The following is an 18,779-nucleotide window of genomic DNA, read 5'->3' on the forward strand; positions in this document are numbered from 1 at the left end:
ACCGTATGATACAGGGCAGGAAAAACAAAGAGGATGACAATGGAAACAGCGCCGCCTAGCGGATGTTATGGGAAACATGGATGCGCCCACATAAACTGTTTATGACCGAATACGTTGAACAAAAGAGTACGTTCTATAACAGAACTGTTTATTAATCTAATCGTACATATTCCACATTTTGTTCAATAACACACACGACAGGTTTTTTGCTGTTTATTTCGGATAAAAGGCTTTCAATATAACAAGCAACCAATAACCACACACAGGGTGTTGTCAGTCAAATATAGTGCAACACAACCCTTGGCTTAATGGTTGCTCTCGGATACAAAAAGAGCGCAGAGTCATTTGTAGCCCAGCACTAGATCACAGATTACTAGACCGGGCAGTGAAAGGAAATTGACAAGAATAAAAAACACCCGCAAACAAACTATTACTGTAATCAGTTCTATGACTACACAAACCTGGATTCTTTGCCATCGTAGTTATTTCGACTCAAAGAAAATTCTTAGTCTGGAGCAATGCATGAATGAAAATATACATCACATCATTTAGTCCCACAAATATTCAAGTTATCATTGACACAACTGAAAAAAAAAAACATCTGCAATTTATTATTGTCACATTGCATCTTTGCTTGATTCCATGCTACATTGGAATTGCATAAGCTATACATGTACAATATCTCAGAGGCCTTGGTTTAGCAGAAAGGCCTTTCAGAGCAGGAGTGTAGTTTGTGTGAAATAGTGGTTAGGTGCATAATTTCATTCATCATAGAAAGGGGTGTGAAAGGAGGGGCGGGGGGACTTGTCGATGGGGTGGGGTGAGGTAGCAGAGAAAAGCTGAAGGCAAAGGAAGGTGAGAAATAAATAACGGTATAACACTAAACAGATGCGGAGAGTCAACTTGTTTAAAAGGCACTTGGAAGACAAGGGTGAAAAAAAAAAAGCATAGACGCAGTAAGCTCAAGCAAAAGCAGTTCTTTTTGGGATCTATCGTTTGTAATGATTTTAATTCCGACTATAAGGCAAGTCAAAAGAATGTGTAACATATATGGATAAAACCCCAAAAAGCCTATCTTAATGTAAAAAATACTTCATGTTGGCCATTCAAAATAAAAGGGTAATAATAATTACAAAAGAGGCATCTCAAGCAACTGTATAAAAGTGATGCATAGCCTTCAGAGCATAATATGCCAGAGTCAGTGGTTCAACAACAATAATAATAATACAAAAAAATAAGAATATAAAATGTATTTAGAGCCTAGCCATAGTGGTTGGTCATACTTAGCATAGCAGTGTGCATCACAACATGTCGCAGTATGTGATTCAGCTTTGGTGAGCCTAAAGTGATGATTGTACGCGTCCTTAATCTCACTGCAGAAATCCAACATTCACAACTAACAAACAAACGCCGGGGCAACAAACCCTTTTCCTGTGAAAACGTACAGGGGACCTCTCTCGGATTGGCTTAATTAACTTGGCTTAAGTATTTTGTGTCCATTTTGTTGCAATGCTTTGTATGGATGAAACATGAGTCGATGGTCCTGACAGCTTGCCCTCCATCATCATAGTGTTCTCCCTCAGACAGCATTTAGGAATGGGGGGCGATATGGCTCAATAGAAAAGTTCCTACACACACACACACACACACAAACTAACCTCTGTTCATTTTTCTTCATGGTTTAGTCATCAGCCCCGCAAGACAAGCAACAAAAAAGGCATAAATTCTGTTGTGCATAAAATAAAAGGAGTATTTCTTGGTAAGGCTGTGCCTGATGATGGGTTGGGCCATGTGTCTCTGTGGCATGGTGATAACTCCGTGACATGGGGGCATTGAGAACCGGGGGGGGGGGGGGAGAGTAAACTTCTACAGTGGTCCTTTTGAAACAACAGTGACCAGGAAGTTAACACTGTTTGAAATTGTCCCATCGGAGAGAGTTCAGAGTGCCTTATGTTTCCTCAGTGCTTATGTAAAACGGGAGGGCAGGGGATTCATAATCAAACGCTCAATCCTTCATGTGATGGAGGCTTTTTGGAGAGAGGCCGCTCTTTCTCATTGGTCAAGCAGTTTGGCGTTGGTCACTTCAGGTTGAAGGACAGCAGGGGGCGCTCTTCTCTCTTCTGCCAGGGGCTCTTCTTGTCTCCGTCGTCATCGGGAGAGGCTGCCAGCAGGTCCTTCGGACTCCTCAGGGTCTCTCCTTCTGGGAGGGGCGAGGGAGGAGGAGGGGACACTGAGGAGGAGGAGGTGGGAGATGGGGACTCGGACCGGGCTATGACCTCCTCTAAGATATCTGCATGGCCCTTGACCTCGTCCGACCTCAGGTCTCCCGCTGTGCTGTCCTGAGGGCTGGACTGGGGCGACTCCCCCTCGCTCCCTCCCCGCTCCATGTCGTCCACGTACACCAGCTGGGTGTAGGTGGCCATGGCTGGGGGCGGGCTCTTCGACGTGTCTTTATTGCTCTCCCCGATGTCCTCCATCTCCTCCTCCCGGCCCTTGCGGCCCAGTCTGGGCTCGTTCAGATCCACCCCAGAGTCCAGGCTGGTGTAGTTGGCGTTGCGCCGTCTGCCACCACCAACACACCCCCCTCCCCCACCTCGTACACCTCTGTCTCCGTGCCTCGGACCCGTCCCTGGCATGTTGCCCTGGCAGCCGGCCCGCTGGAGGTCGATGTAGGAGTGCCGGATGTGGGCGTTGGAGTCGCCTTCCAGGGAGACGAACCAGGCGCGCGGGTGTGGCAGGGGCTTCCCTCCCCGCAGCGCCATCAGAGTCTTCTCAGCCAGGAGCGTGTCCTCGCTGTTGATCTCCACCAGTCCCCCTGCCTCCCCCAGCCCCGTGGGGATGGAGAGGGACTCTGAGAGGCCCAGCTCCTCCCGCTCGCCCCGCCCGGCGGGCCCGGGCCCACAGCCCCCGTTGGCCTGTCCTGGGGGCTGCTGGGAGTGGGAGGCGTTGAGCTCGGCCTGGAGGTCCTCCAGGTCGCTCTGCTGATCCGTCTGCAGCAGCAGGGCCTGGCCGCACAGCGGGTGCTCCCCCGGGAGCCGCATGTAGTGGGCCGGGATCACCAGGGTGGGTCGCACCCGTGGGTAGCCGTCCCCGCCGCTCAGGAGGTCCAGGGAGCCGCAGCACAGCAGCTGGCCCGGCCGCGGGAGCAGGGGCGGGACGGGCCGCTCCAGGTGGTCCACCGAGCGGGACAAGAGGTAGTCGGGGGGGCGGCCCTCCACCGCGTCGGCCCTGCCGGGCGTGAGGGGAGGGGAGGACGGCGACAGGCAGGCCCCTTCTCTGCCGCTGCCCATCTGGCCGGCCAGCGCCTTCACCTGATGGGCCGACAGGCCGTCCGAGACGTGGTGGGCCGAGGAGGAGACGGAGGCGTACGACTGGCGGTAGCCCCTGTCTGCCGGGGTGCAGGCGGCCGCCTTCTGGGGGAAGGAGTCCACGGACTGCCGGTAGTCGCGGCTCCGCGGCGTCAGGTTGCCGAGCGACGAGCCGTGTCGACTGTTGTCGGCCAGGGAGGAGCGGCTGTGCTTGCCCCTGGAGACGAAGCCGTGCTGCTGGTGGTTGTTCTGCTGCTCGTAGGAAGAGGGCTTCAGCATTGGCGTGGTCAGATCGGGTTCAGTCGCCGTAGACACCAGCTCCACCTGCAAAATACATTATGAAGAATATTGGTATTCATTCAAATGCGATAGTACGGGCTAGGGGGGGGGATTCAGAAAATATTCGGTTCGGTTTATATCACGGTTTTGGGGTCATGGGTTTCGGTTTAGTACGGTACTTTTTGAAGAAACAAGGGAGTGTCTATACTTTTATATAGATGAGAGATAGAGATATAAAGATATATATGTAGATACATATATTCTGTTTCCGTCTTCTGTTTGATATAACGAGTCGTAATGAGTGGTGCTGCGAGGCCTACCAAGGCTTTGAGCAGTGCTGGAAGTTATAGCGCGGCTGCAGCGCGGCGCTGGTGTTGGAGCAAGACCCATGTAAGTTCAATGAAGAAACACTGCTTTGATCGTATGGGGGAGCTTCAAATGATCATAAAACTAAAAAGTTGGTTTAAGAGCATAAATGCACATGGAGTAAATAACCTTAGCAGCCTGTGATAGTAGGTAGGGCTTTTTGGTATAGGAGCAGAAGCGCGAATAGTTGGTTTGTGAGGAAAGAGACGTCTGCTGAATGACATGAACGACCATGAGTTAACTGATGGATAAGTGTTCGGGACGGCTACCCTCCCTGGAGTCTTAGAGATGCGTCAGTGGCGCTCACCTCGCTGCTGATGTGGTTAAGGTGAGACATGGAGGTGGCCTGGTCCCTCTTGCTGCTGTCCAGAGCAGAGGAGAGGGTCAGCTTCCGTTGGGACCCTCGTGGCTTTACACAGCGCCGCCTGACCACCGGCAGAGATAAAGGTTTGTGTCACTAAGAGCCCCACAGCTAGGCTGGGGACATGTTGGCTCTTGTTTTCCATTTATCAGAACACATTGAATACGTTGAATACGTTCTATTGCAGGATGTGAAAATGGATTAGGAATTGGGTCCAAGTTGGTGATAATTCAAGGGAGGCATGGGCATGTGTTCATATACATATACTGTATTTCTATAGAAACTTAAAATAAATATAACTTGTATCAAATTAAATCCATCGCTTTAGAGGAATATTGTTTCTATTTAACTATTGGAAGATTTGTCAGCAGGCTAGCAACTTTGAATAAACAAAAAAAGTCTAGACCACGATATAATGTTTTGTTTCCATGCTGCACATAAAAGCGGCTCTGAGGCCAAATGATTTCACTGTGTGAAGCTGCATTCAGCACTAGCTGTGTACCATGGTTTTAAAATTTATGATTTTGTCTGTCCACACATGACATCATCATTCTGCTCTTCCCTTTGGGAATGATGTGAAAATGCAGATGTGATACGCTTCTGGGTAAACTCCTACACACCAGAGCCAGTGATCGTAAGACAAATTGGCAATTACCAAATGACAATGCTGAACTATAAGTGCACAATTGATTCTCTCCAGTTTGTGAATTTACGACCTACACATCACATTTACCATTTTATGAGATCTCTCACACACACACACACACACACACACACACACACACACACACACACACACACACACACACACACACACACACACACACACACACACACACACACACACACACACACACACACACACACACACACACACACACCTGCAGTAATAGAGCAGCAGGCAGAGCAGGCAGAGCAGGATGAGTGCCATCCCGCCCAGGATGGCCAGCAGGAACACAGTGTGGTATGTACTGATGTCTTTGGCAACCAGCAGACCTGGGGGAGAGGAGAGACACCAGAGGGAATCAGAGGTGAGCCGATGGAGACACTGAACTGCTGGTGTCAAATGCACAAGGTCACCCTCTTACTGTATTTATTGCTTCCAAGTTCCAAGTACTTATGAAAAACAAAATGTTGGAAAATTAGCTGACATGCCTCGGCTTAAATTACAATGATTCGCCACTCCTCATATCAAGTAGAAGTGTAAATATATCTCTTGAACACTTAAAATACAGTCGTGATTAAAACCATGATTCAGGGCGAGTGTTTGGAGAGTGAGGATCGATGGCGTAACTGGGACAGTGTGGGAAGAGCTGCTCACCGGAGTGCAGTGGGGACATAGCCGCCACCCAGTATCCCAGCTGAGGAGCGATGTAGGTCATGCTGAGCTGCTGACCCTCCCTCTGCACGTAGCCCAGACTGCTCTTTAACCAGGCCCCTGTGCACACGCACACAAACATACACTTAGTCATTTAGCAGAAGTTTTAACCAAAGGAACTTCCAAGTGAGGCCAAAACCACATTAGAGAAACAAGTTTAAAGAGATGCATGACCAACCAAAGACACAGAACACGCAGGCATGATGGCACACTTTGAGAATCAGGCAGCATGTTTCCGGCAGACACATTCTCAGTCAGTTCTTAAAAGGCTTGTTTGAATAGCAACCTTGCAATGGGCAGCTGGCTCTTATCAACCAAGAATAGATTTGACATCACCGTGCTGAACTACACTGCAGTTGTTCATTTCAAGATATTTAGGCACCAACAACTAGACTCCGCCCCTAAAATTCTTGGAGAGCTCATAATATCCGAGTAGTAACATCTTGGAAGCGTTCAAATACTAAGGCCAAATGTTTTTGCAGTTCCACATTTCACCACAGGGGGGCAGTATTCACAAAGAGTCGATGGGTTGGATCGCGTGTTGAAAGCCAGTCGGCGTCAGAGCGTTAATAACAGCACCGGGGTCCGCGTCACAAAATAACCAGCGGGATTGATTGATTGTTTAACACTAAAAGATTAGAAGGAAACAAAACACACCCTCAGATCTGTGACCCTCGTCTAGCGAACGTGAGAGCCAGGTGCCTCGGTTATTTATAGCAACGTCAAGCAAAGAGCTGTGTGTTTATGCATCTGCATCAGAGAAAGAAAAGGGAAAAGGGAAGGAAAGAGAAAAGTCTGAGGAATAAAGAAGAGGGAAAAATATTATCAGGAGGAAACGATGGGGGAAAAAGAGTAGCGATGGAAACAAGATAAAGCAACAATACTGGACAAGATGGGAATGTGGTAGAGAAGGAACAACTGAGTGACTCAGCACCCTCCTCCAATACTCTATCCCTCTTGGTCATCAGACACACAAACATACACCTTCACACACACACACACACACGAAGAACTAAATACGGTGCTAGTCTACCTATGTGGAATGGGGCCAGGTGTGTGTGTGTGGTGTGGTGTATGGTGTGTGTGTGTGTGTGTGTGTGTGTGTGTGTGTGTGTGTGTGTGTGTGTGTGTGTGTGTGTGTGTGTGTGTGTGTGTGTGTGTGTGTGTGTGTGTGTGTGTGTGTGTGTGAGAGAGATTTAAACACGCTGCGACTCAACCCAGGAGAACTTGGCAGCAGCTGTTTGCCAGCCCAAAAGCCCATACATGCAACCAAAAGTCCATATCATCCAACTTCTGCCTTGTTATTTACAGAAAACAATCTAAGCTAGGGGAGTTGTGGACATCTGTGCTCTCCCCTGCTCTCTGGGCCGCATGTTTTCTAAACTAAATCCCCTTGCAGACACAGCATGGGGAAGAGAACTTGATATGTTCAAGTGTGACCTCATCCTTCCTTGTCATACAAAACATTCAACGATGCCAATACGACTGACAGTTGCACAAGTAGAACAGGTTTCCACAATAAACATTGGAGGTTTTCCTGCATCCTCTAAGAAACTGGTTGACTTGAGTGTCTCGTTCAGAAGACTGTTTTATACTTTGTGTCTGAAGCACTGTACGCAGTTGTTCGAATCTCTACTCAGATCATGCGCACATTGGCGTGCAAAAAAAACTCAGACACACCACACAGTGACTTCCTCACTGGAGAAAATCCACTTGGAAGCTTGCCATTTTGCTGCGCTATTTATTTGACTGGTTGCTAGGAAACAAAGGCCTATTCGAATGAAGGGGCTAGCGATTGTGTCTGTTGTGGAAATCCAGCTACAGGCTCTGTGTGTGCTGCCATGCCATATATGTGCGGCCGTGGTCTATTAAAGCCTGTTTCACTGGGTTACTAGTGTTTGTGCTTGGATTTAGGATTGAAATCCTGAAAGGCCATCAGAAACTTGAGATTATATGTTTCTGATTGGCCTGTGATATAATATTAATAAATCATATAATGCACTGAAGTATATATAACATTCAGATTCAAAAGAAAACTGTCTGTAAGTATACAATTGGTAGACTTCATGCAATGACTTAAAAGACCATTTGTTCCCAATAAAAATATCAACTCCCTTTCCTCTTGAGAACATATATATACATATATATATATATATATACACATACACACATATATATGTAGAGTTATAGTTACTCTTCCAAATTGGAGGTAATGAACCTTTTGTCAAATTCAAAACCTATCCCAGATTCTTTAATATAGTAAACACAAGTCTTATTTCTAATGGTCAAGCAGGCCCACGGTTCCATTATTGATCTCCAACATCGATCCCAAATTACCCTCCATCGACAAAGCCAAGGAGAAAGGCCGCATCGCATTTGGCTTCCGTCCATCAGCAAATCACTGCCGGGCAGTGGGAGGGCCGGAGGAGCCGGGTGTCGGAAGGCCGGAAGGCTGACCCCCAGGGCCGGGAGACCCTCAGGGCCGCGAGACCCCGGAGGAGGGCCCCGGCTCAGGGCTTGATGCTCTGCATGGGCCCGGTGCCATGGAGTCTCTTTAGTGTGACCGGGCGCTAGCCAGGAGATTACACATCAAGGTTCCGACCCTGAGCTGCCCTAACACCATCCACACTCAGCTCTGTGCACATTTCTGATAGATTAATCGGGAACCTAATGTGCTGTTGCAAGTTTGTTTTTTGGGGAAATTTTAATAAGCGTATTAATAATTATATTCTTCAAACCGCTACAGCGCTGCAAGCTCTGCATGGACTGTGAGCCGTTTGTGTTGGCCGACAGTATTACTGGTTGATTTCACAACAACAAGTCGGTGGAAGTCTAGGCATCTTATCTACCCCAGACCTTCATGTGATGAATGGTACACAATGGACCCAGAGACTAAGAAACACACAAACAACGGTGAGTCAATAGGAAGCCCTCAAAATATCGCTGCTTAGGAAATTGAGCCAAGACAGTGTGATTGTGTGATAGTGTGTGTGTGTACTCAATCATGCGTGTGTGAATGTGTGTGCGTTTACCCAAATGGGGGTCAAATCTCCACGCTGGGATGTGATCATTCTCCTTCAGGCCGCAATCAGCTGGCAGAGGCACGGAGATGGTGATAGGCTCATGGACCTGCAGCTCCACTCCGTCGCTGGCCAATAGGTGAACAGAGATGGCCGCCACAGGGGTCAACTCTAATTTCTTCTCAATCTCTGTGCGACCCACAGGAAAAGCAGCAGCAGAATAAATGGTGTTAGAACCACACACACACACACACACACACACACACACACACACACACACACACACACACACACACACACACACACACACACACACACACACACACACACACATCGATGGACTGAGGCTTAAGGGGGGTGGGCTAGAGCGTCTGATGGTGGGCAGGGTGGGGGGGTGTGTGCGGGGGGGCATTAAATGGTGCAGAAGAAAGAGTTGTCAAGGAAAGGATGGACAGGAAGGGAAACAAAGCAGCAGTGGCAGGACAAGGAAACGGGGGAGGGAGTGGGGAGTTGGAGACGAGAGCTGTCACAAAGGAGGAGGTGGGAGCGGGGACATGGCCAGGGAGGGCTGGGAGCTTTAAGGCGTGTTCGATCACGAGGAGATGGAACAGCCTACTATCACACACACACAGAAGTGTGCAGACCTGAACATGCACACACTCGTACATGTCACACTGTGCCCTGAAGAAGGACTCGGGAGACTCGTGGAGGAACAGGGAGAGCACACACACGTTATTGTGTTTCAGGAGGTCAGATAGAGGGGCCTCTCCAGGTTTTTGGTTTTCGATCTCTCCCCCTCCCATCCCTTCCAGCATTATCCACTGTCATCCTCTCTCTCTCTCTCTCTCCCCCCCCCTCCCTCTCTCTCCCTCTCCCTCCTCCCCAGTCATCCTCAGCCTCATTCTCTCCTGCTTTATTTATTCCTTACTCAGCGCTGCCTGCTGCAGAAAACAGGATCGCACCTTAAGCTCAGCACTAGTCTGGGTGGGGGGGTCTCACCTGTGGCATTGGTCCCCAGGCCGAGGCCCTGCAGATAGGGGAAGTGCTGGAGCTGTGTGGGCGAGCTGGCCACTGTGAGCAGGGCGGTGAGGTTGGCGTAGGACACGTTTGGAGGGAGAGTCAGGGCCCTGCGCGGGAACTGCACCCACGGCCCGGTGCCTGGAGCACACACACACACACACACAGACAGACAGACGGGGTGAGGCCAAAATAATACAACAGACTTTTTCAAAGTAGCACAGGACACACACACACACACACACACACACACACACACACACACACACACACACACACACACACACACACACACACGGTTTTACCAGATATGGGGAGGTGGCCATCTTTCTTCCTAATGCCTTTGTAAAGGAAAGCCTTGTGAGCTGGATTAATGGAGGCGTTTAAGGATCGATCCCCTTAAAGACAATGATACAAGGCTAATTATATCCCGAGCTAGGAATTCCCCTTTCACTGTGGTTTAGGAATGACTTTTCTCCCACCATTATCTTGTGCCACCTCACCTTGTGTAGCATAAAGCATATAGCCCTCTGTCTGCTTCACGCTGGACTCACTATGGTGATGTCATGGCGGTTCCAGTGGAGCCCGAGAGCACATTCTTGGGCAATGAGACACAAAGCCAGCTAGTGTGTGTGTGTGTGTGTGTGTGTGTGTGTGTGTGTGTGTGTGTGTGTGTGTGTGTGTGTGTGTGTGTGTGTGTGTGTGTGTGTGTGTGTGTGTGTGTGTGTGTGTGTGTGTGCGTGCGATCATATAATGAAAATAGAAATGCAAATATTCAATGATTTTTGCGTCAGCTCATATGCTCTTCTTTAACTTAAGTTCTCTCCGTGTAAACAACATTGATTGAAGACTGATGTTGCCAAGAGCCATCCAGTCTGGTCTACAAAAATAACCCCTCATTCACTCTCTTTCCCCCCCTCTCCCCCCCCCCCCCCCCCCCCCCCGGCCGGCCTCCTCTCCTCGTCTGTTCCTCCTTCTGTCAGACCCCTCCCCCACTCCCCCACTCTCTATGGCTCCACCCTGCCCACCGACCACACTCTCCACCTCCTCCGCCCCTGTTCTCCCCGTTCAGTCTCCTCCCTCTGTCGCCGGCTTTATCTCTCCCCAGGGCGCCCCTGGTTTAAAACACGGGGACAAACGCCCAGGCGCGTGTGCTCCACGCTCGGCCCCCCCGGCCCGGTTCATATGCATTGTGTTTGTGCACCGCTGGCCGGTGTGGATCACTAATCATGGAGTGCACTCACACTCCCCTCCGCTACATCCAATGACCGCCATCACTATCAGTCATAGAGAGACAACAACAGACCCCATGGACAAAAGAGACACTTTTTACTCAAAGTAATTGGGGAGGGGGGCTTATCCAATGTAATTACACGCTCCTAAACAAAAGAGCTGAGCGAGGCCAGCCAGGAAAACGATCCCTAGACGGATGTCTCCGTTTAGGAGCTCAGACTAAAAAAAGGGGCGGGCCCTTTTATTTATTTTTTCATTTTGTTGAATGTGGGGGGGTCACTTGGGTCAAGGACAAGCAGGCATATGCACACTTTGGGGGAATTTGCACACACACACACACACACACACACACACACACACACACACACACACACACACACACACACACACACACACACACACACACACACACACACACACACACACACACACACACACACACACACCTTGAAAGCCAGAGACGATCTGGACGACGTCATCGTACACCATCAGGGTGGCGGTTCTCTCGGGCAGGAGCTCCAGGCTGAGAGAGGAGAAGACTGCAACACAGCACACATTACCACACTGCACACTGCACACGACCATGCAGGAGTCCACACCAAGCAACCCAATAGAGCCTGGCACTCGGAAACCACTTGGGCACAACCGAGAACAACAGACACAGGTCTCAATCAGTATTATATATAATTTAGTAAATCCTCAGCCCTCATTGGTGTGTGAGGCCAATGAGTGAAGTCATGGGACAGGGCGGAGCATAAACAACACTTCATGACCTTTTGACCTTCTGCCCCAGATATTGTCCACCGAGCAGGGGAACTCTAAAGTACATGTAGACTTGTTTGTTCCAAGCTGATGTTTATTTTGTGCTTGGAGGTTTTAGGAGTAGTTTCTTTGTCCCAGAGCGCGGTGCAGGACACGAGGCCGACCTGACATACTTCATTTCACTCCTCTTCCTTCCTTCTTTCCATCCCTCTATTGTTCAGAGTTGCTAGCGTGCTAATCCAATTGGCCGCCGTTCCGTTGGCTTATGATAACACCCCCAGCCCCCTGGCACACCTCGCCTCAGCACACACACAAAACTTATGCGGAGCCCTTGGATCAATGTGTGTGTGTGTGTGTGTGTGTGTGTGTGTGTGTGTGTGTGTGTGTGTGTGTGTGTGTGTGTGTGTGTGTGTGTGTGTGTGTGTGTGTGTGTGTGTGTGTGTGTGTGTGTGTGTGTGTGTGTAAAGAGGCTTAGTCCCCCTTGCTGGGTTTTGGCATCCATTGTAATAAATTAGTAATGGCACAATCCACTCATCATTAGCTCGCACACCTGGTGCAACTCACTAATTTCTCTCCCTCTCCCCACCCTCACAAACCCACCTCTCTATAATCACACTTTTTGACTTCACATACAGCCGGTAAGATGGAAAAAAACAGACCTGCAAGCACTTCCTTAATTCAATAGCCCTTCAGCCTCAATGTGCAGATTAAGTTCAGCGCTGGCCATCAATGGAACATACTCATACTAAAGAGAAGGGACAGAGAACACGACACACACTCACCAGGGAGTCTGGAAGGGGTCCAGGGGGCGGACCTTGGCACATAGCCCTGCTTGGTTGCGGTGACGACCAGCAATGTCCCAAGGCGGTATGGGAAGCGCAGGTAGGCATTGCCCTCGGCTGCCGATGTTTCCACGGCGACAGAGGTGTGGTTGCTAAAGAGCTCTATGGTGGCCCCTCCCAGGGGCCGCCGGGTGCTGGCATCGCTCAGGTGAACTTTCAGCGTCACCTCTGGGGACAGAAACACAAAACATATCAAAGATTCGACCAGTGTGTGTTTGTTGTTGTGAGGATCGTCTTTGTGAAGTCGGATGATACAATGTGTGCGCGCTGCTGAAGGAGCGAGACGACATTGAGATAACAACGCATTTCCATTTGTTGCTGCGAGTTTAAACCCCGGCAACACTTTAAAGGACCATTCCACAGTCCAACCAATCACAATAAGGATGGCCCTGTCACTGCTCCCCGGTCTGTGGTCAGCAGCTCTCGCTTCTGAAACAATGGACTGCTTCCCTCTCTCAAAGAAGCCGTTGGAAAAAACTGTTAGGTAAACAACTGCAATAAAACACCTTGTATGATGGAGTTTGCAGGTATGAACAAGTCAACCGGAACTTTCTTTTGATTTCACAAACAACATAAAAGCAGCAAGGGAGGGTTATATATTACTGTTATGCATGTGGAACAGGCAATTCGGGTGAATGAGGGTCTTTCATGGATATTGAATAGCTTTTTTTATCTCAAGTAATCTACTCCTCTACTTAATACAAGACCAACCACCCCCCCCCCTTCTCTCTCTCTGACTGCAGTGCAGTACTTTCTAAACTAGCACCGCTTAAATGCCAAGTGTGCAGAATTCAGAATACTCAAACAGGGTGAATTCACACCATCACAAGATTGGACCACCCTGACTGACACATACTAGGTGTCTTTTCTCATATAGAAAACGTGAGAGAGCACACAAACACCTAACAATAGAGGTGACACAGCACACCACACACTCTCCCAATGACTCCCCAAGACCAGTCCTGATTCTCAAAACCCAACACTCCCCAATCGCAACATCATAAACGTGTCTTTGGTGTCAAGAAACATGGCTGACATCCTAAAGAACAAAGACCGAGCCATGGAGATAACGGTTAATATAGTAAATGGACTGCACTTATACAGCACTTTTCTAACCAGTGGCCACTCAAAGCGCTGTACAATATTGCCTAATATTCACCCATTCATGCACACTTTCACACACCCACGGCGGTGTCAGCCATGCAAGGCGACAGCCAGCTCGTCTGGAGCAGTAAGGGTGAGGTGTCTTGCTCAGGGACACGTCGACACTCGGATAGGAGGAGCCGGGGATCGAACTGAAAACTTTCCAGTTACCAGCCAACCCGCTCGAACTCCTGAGTCACATGCCGCCCCAATGGGAGATGGTGGGAACTTAAAGATGGGCTGTACATGTTGCCTCGTGAGTTGGACTCTATAGTGCACAGCCGTAACCCTCTCGCCTTGTCCACCATGGCTTCTGTCAAGAGTACCACTCAGCGTGGCTCCCTATTGGCCACGTGATTCTAGCTTTCCCACGAGACAATCCACTCACTGCGTTCAAGGCTGTCCTCGGGATTCCCCCACACTCAATATTGAACACGTTTTCCTGCCCCGTCTGTATGGAGCCCAACCCCCCAGCAGCAACATGCTCAGAGTCCCAGCCACCCTCTTATGTATTGGACCATGTAGAGGAGTTCAACATGAGTGCAGGCTCCACCAAAGAGCGCCACACAAGATTATAGCGCAGAGCCATAGTTATAGAGGGCCTTGGATGCGGCAGAGGTTTGGCTGGATAAAGTGTCAATCTTGAACTCAACACATTATTACCCTGAAAGCCACAGTGTGAAATGCGTTTCTGAATGGGGCTCTGGCCATAATTTCTCCATAACATACAATGCTACTGCCGCAGCAAAGGATCATAATAACAGAATGATGGAGCCTCCAATTTAGATTGTTTTCAAAGCAGTGTCGTGAAGGGGGGGTAGGTAAGGTTTAGAGGGGGGGCAGTGGGTTGGAGAGGGGGTAGGTACGGTTTAGAGGGGGGGCAGTGGGTTGGAGAGGGGGTAGGTAAGGTTTAGAGCAGGGGGCCAGTAGGGTGGAGTCTGGGTTTATAAACGCACAACCTCACTTCCTTTGCGATTCCCAGTGATCCATAATCAGGGATACCAGCTGTGCTCACTTTAAGGAACTCCTTTGGGAGAGCCCCGACACACACACACACACACACACACACCACAAAATGCAAAAGGTCCCTCTCAATCCTCATCCAATAAATCACAGAGTGATGGAATAATTTTTTAACCAGCATGAAGACTCCCTTCTGTGTGTGCGTGTGTGTGTGCGTGCGTGCGTGCGTGTGTGCGTGCGTGCGAAAGAGACGTGAGCGAGTGTGTGCGTGAGGGAGTGTAGAATATGGTCATTATAGTTGTCTGACCAGTGGTACTCAGATCATTCATCCGAGGCCACGACAGCCCACCCAGCAGGGTGCCACGTTTAAATGTGTCTACCACCATTAGTAATGTATGGCATGCAGGCAGACAATGACATTTTTTTAATGTTTGTATGATTGGTTCTGCCAATGTTAGGCCATGTGGTGGTTATTTAGTTATTCCACTGATGAAATACTGAGGGTGAGCTGAATAGATGAAGACTAGTGGTATGACAGGCTAGTGGTATAACAGGCTAGTGGTATGACAGATGACAGAGGGGTTGATGAGGTGAATAGGGCTTCCAATGTGTCTTAAACAGGCTTTCAGTGTCAACAAAGCAGCAGGCTTCACCCAGGACATTAACTGCTCAGGGCAGATGGTAACTTGACTTAAAGGAATCATGATCCTAAACACTATTATTATAACTTCTCCAAGTTCTAATACTCAACAATACCGGCTACATTTACATCACAAGTGCCATCGTGTATGCCCCCTTGTCCAGTCATAGTATACAGCTTTGGGCGTAAGTTAATTTAGACAGGAGTCGCTTGTCTGTAACGGTAGATTTGTGTATTCATAATCAAACTCCACTCTGGTCTAGATTCAATACAAGTAAAACTAGTCCTCCCTTGAATGTGTGTTCGGGCAAGCAGCTCACAGACCCGTTCGTATCACTACCAGATACGAACCAAGACGCAAGGCGAACACCAAACTATAGCCCAGAACGACAAGCCAATGATCGGCCAAGACATTGGTTGAACCTCCAACTTAAAACAAATCGGCTGCTTTTAACTCGACACACAATGATGTATAAACCTGGCATCATTATCCATCCCTCCTTTCTCCCGTCTGGCTGGAAGGATTATAGAGCGGTGGGTCGCTCGCTCCATTAACTCAGTAGGGGGCAGAGCTATTAGCCGACGTCATTATCTCCACCAGTACGAAACCCAAGACCCCACGTCCCAAAGTCTTGCATTAGAGAACACATTACCCTGTATATGAACACACATCAGCTTCTCAGCTCCTTCCCCATCGTGAGATCAATGGCGGTGATTCCTGAATACTATATATAAATGATATAAGCAGTCGACCACAAAGGCTTACTAATGTGATGTATCCTAACTGTGAACACTGGCAGTAAACACTCAGGACTCAGCTTACATGGCTAGCTGATGACAGCCCCATGCCTGGCTACGAGGGTTTCCATGGTGCAGATGCAAAGCTATCCCTATTATGGGCAGGGGTAATGCGAGTGAGATCTATATCTGTGGGTAGAGTCTCTCTGGCTCAACACAGCTGTGCTCTCTGCTGGACCAGGACAGCCCCACCCAGGGACAATGGAAGGTCGGTCTCACCTCCCCGAGAGTGACACAGGAAATATTAATATCAAAAGATTTTCTTTTTATTCATCATAGCTTTATTGGCTTTCTCATTACAGTCGACACACAGCAGTGGCACAGTCTGGCGATGCACCAGAGAAGAGCAGAAGCATTACAGGTCGTTAGGGAGGGTCATGTGGGTAAGAAGTTGACCAGCATACCTGGAGGAGAAGGGGTGAAGTCGTAGAGCGATAACAGCCCTTCAGTGACATGCTGAGGCGCGGGGCCAGTGTTAACCTGGCGTTAATGCATTAAGGTACTCCTGAATTATTAACCTGAGCCTAATATTATGGACACGTGGACGGACACGTGAAGCAACTATAACAGTGGTAAATGGTTGTGTTAAAATTCGCAAACAACAGAACTTTTATAATACTACATCTTCATTCCTATAACGTTACTTCGTGTTGATCTGATAGACCTGTGCGTCGGATCTCATTGGGAGATCATGTGGTGACCAAGACCCCGTGGCGGCATGCCTCCATCAAAGATTAACACAATGAAGAGGAACACTTGATGGAATGATTTAAGTTTAAAAACGTCTACACATTCATAGACTGTCGTCTTCCAGATTACAATAATGTCACCATTGCTGCATTGTTTAATAACTTGTTGCCAGTTAAAATCTGTATAGGAATCAATCCCTACCATCACTAGAAGAGACAAAGGATGCTCTCGGGTGAGTGTTTTGTTATAAACGGTGGACTCGGACGGATGGATTAAATGGTCCTCGATGCAGGACGCGTTGGGAAAATACGCAACATGAAGTTGGGGATGCTCGCCTACCTCGGCTAACCCGCTAACACAAGCTAAGGGGCTAGCAGTACCATTAGCCAGCAAGTTAGCAGGCTGCTGGGTTAGGATGTAAAAGGTAAATGTTCAGGGGTTCTGGTTCGGAAAACATAACATTTTACTTGACTTTTACCTTCGGCGCCATTGTCCTCCTGTAGTGTTTTGGAGACGACCGTGGAGATAAGGTATCCCAGGAGGGAGAGCACAACCACACTGGTCCCCTCCACAGCCCGCATCACTGCAGATGTGTTTCAATAGAAAGGATTATGAAAAGTAACAGCAGCCAAATAGGGCTCTTCTCAAACTCGGCGTCTATATCAGCAGATACTCCATGTTTCAGAGCCAGCGGTGCTTCGGGTTTGGCTGTGATGTATGTCCCTCTGCCCGCTTCGCCACCGCCAGTCCTCTCGCTGCTCCGCTGGTTTTAGGTTCAGGGAAGACACAGCCCCGTTCCCATACCTATGGCCAGGCAGCGCAGCACCAACAGGCGGCTACTCGGCTCCTGTCCTAGTCCGACCCACGTCCTGCATGGAGCTTTGCTGCCCCCTGCAGGACATAGTGTATATTGGTGTAAGAAGCTCTGCAGCCTCTGAGCAACGCATCAGCAATCACTGGCGTCACTAGGCTTTTTTATTCGGGGCTAAAGCCCCGGATATTATTTTTGCTTAAAAATATAAATAAATATATATTCTTTCTTTAATATTTATTAGTATATTTAATGGTAACTATGTAATGCATTAATTCAATTCAGTGTAGAAGTGATAATATATAGATAATATAATATACACATACATTCAAGTTATTTCAGAGTAAAATGAATACAAGTGAAACAGACCTTACATATATATATATATATATATATATATATATATATATATATATATATATATATATATATAAGCAGCACAGCAGTCAGGTAGCTATTTAAAGCTATAATAAACAGCGAATTTTGTTTATTTAGTGAAAGCATTATGAAAAAATCTGCATGCACAATAATGCATACAAAAAAAAAAAATCTTTTTGTATGCCCAGAGGGAAAATTTTCTTTTCCCTCTGGGCTAAGCCCCGGATGTTTATGAAACCTAGAAATGCTCCTGTCGGCAATACGTTGTTATAACGATACATACGATTTTGTAAATGAATATTCAATACCAAACAAATATTAACATATTTATTTATAACTTATAAGAATACATTCAGCACCAGACCTATTACGTTTTAACTCATTGGCTTTGTTTCATAAGTCCATAATTTACCCCTGTCTCCGTGGATATAGGTCTAATAGTTGGGTAGTGGGATAAAGGCTATAATTAAAAAAAAAAAATGAAATTCCAAAGGCATCCCATATAAATAAGATGGGTCTCTAAAACAGGGATGACACCGCACTATTTTGCCAACGGTCCTCTCCTTTAACACTGACCCCACTTCAGAGCACAAACATAATATGTATTTTTTATTTCTTCATCTTTTTGTTATGAAGACCAAATCAACAGGTAGGCTGTTTAAAGGTCCCATGGCATGAAAATCTCACTTTAAGAGGTTTTCTAACGTTAATATGTTGTTGTTCCCCTAGCCTGCCTATCGTCCTCAAGTGGCTAAAACTTGCGTTTGGTGTAAAACGAGCACTAGATAAC

At 47.9% G+C, this 18,779-nt stretch overlaps 1 protein-coding gene across 1 annotated transcript; it reads right to left on the minus strand.

Annotated features, from left to right (window-relative positions):
* Positions 1-61: 61 nt before the first annotated feature.
* fam171a1 (family with sequence similarity 171 member A1) lies at positions 62-17,631 on the minus strand. The gene is made up of 9 exons (XM_056602741.1): positions 17,279-17,631; positions 12,507-12,734; positions 11,409-11,501; positions 9,712-9,870; positions 8,725-8,901; positions 5,636-5,752; positions 5,196-5,310; positions 4,261-4,378; positions 62-3,632 (listed from the first exon to the last, which is right to left on the minus strand). The coding sequence occupies exons 1-9, from the start codon at positions 17,379-17,381 to the stop codon at positions 2,079-2,081; spliced, it is 2,664 nt and encodes an 887-aa protein (XP_056458716.1). The 5' UTR covers positions 17,382-17,631; the 3' UTR covers positions 62-2,078.
* Between the last annotated feature and the right edge of the window lie 1,148 nt (positions 17,632-18,779).

This window comes from Gadus chalcogrammus, chromosome 11 (assembly GCF_026213295.1).
Source record: "Gadus chalcogrammus isolate NIFS_2021 chromosome 11, NIFS_Gcha_1.0, whole genome shotgun sequence".
Taxonomy (NCBI): domain Eukaryota; kingdom Metazoa; phylum Chordata; class Actinopteri; order Gadiformes; family Gadidae; genus Gadus; species Gadus chalcogrammus.

What these genes read in the sequence shown, in the direction of transcription:
- fam171a1 (XM_056602741.1), bottom strand. Translation starts at nt 17,381, where the DNA reads ATGCGGGCTGTGGAGGGGACCAGTGTGGTTGTGCTCTCCCTCCTGGGA. An exon ending in GACCCCTTCCAGACTCCCTG is followed by an intron (nt 11,502 to 12,506) that starts GTGAGTGTGTGT and finishes GCTGTGTTGCAG; the next exon opens with TCTTCTCCTCTCTCAGCCTG. An exon ending in TTAACCACATCAGCAGCGAG is followed by an intron (nt 3,633 to 4,260) that starts GTGAGCGCCACT and finishes TGTATTTTGCAG; the next exon opens with GTGGAGCTGGTGTCTACGGC.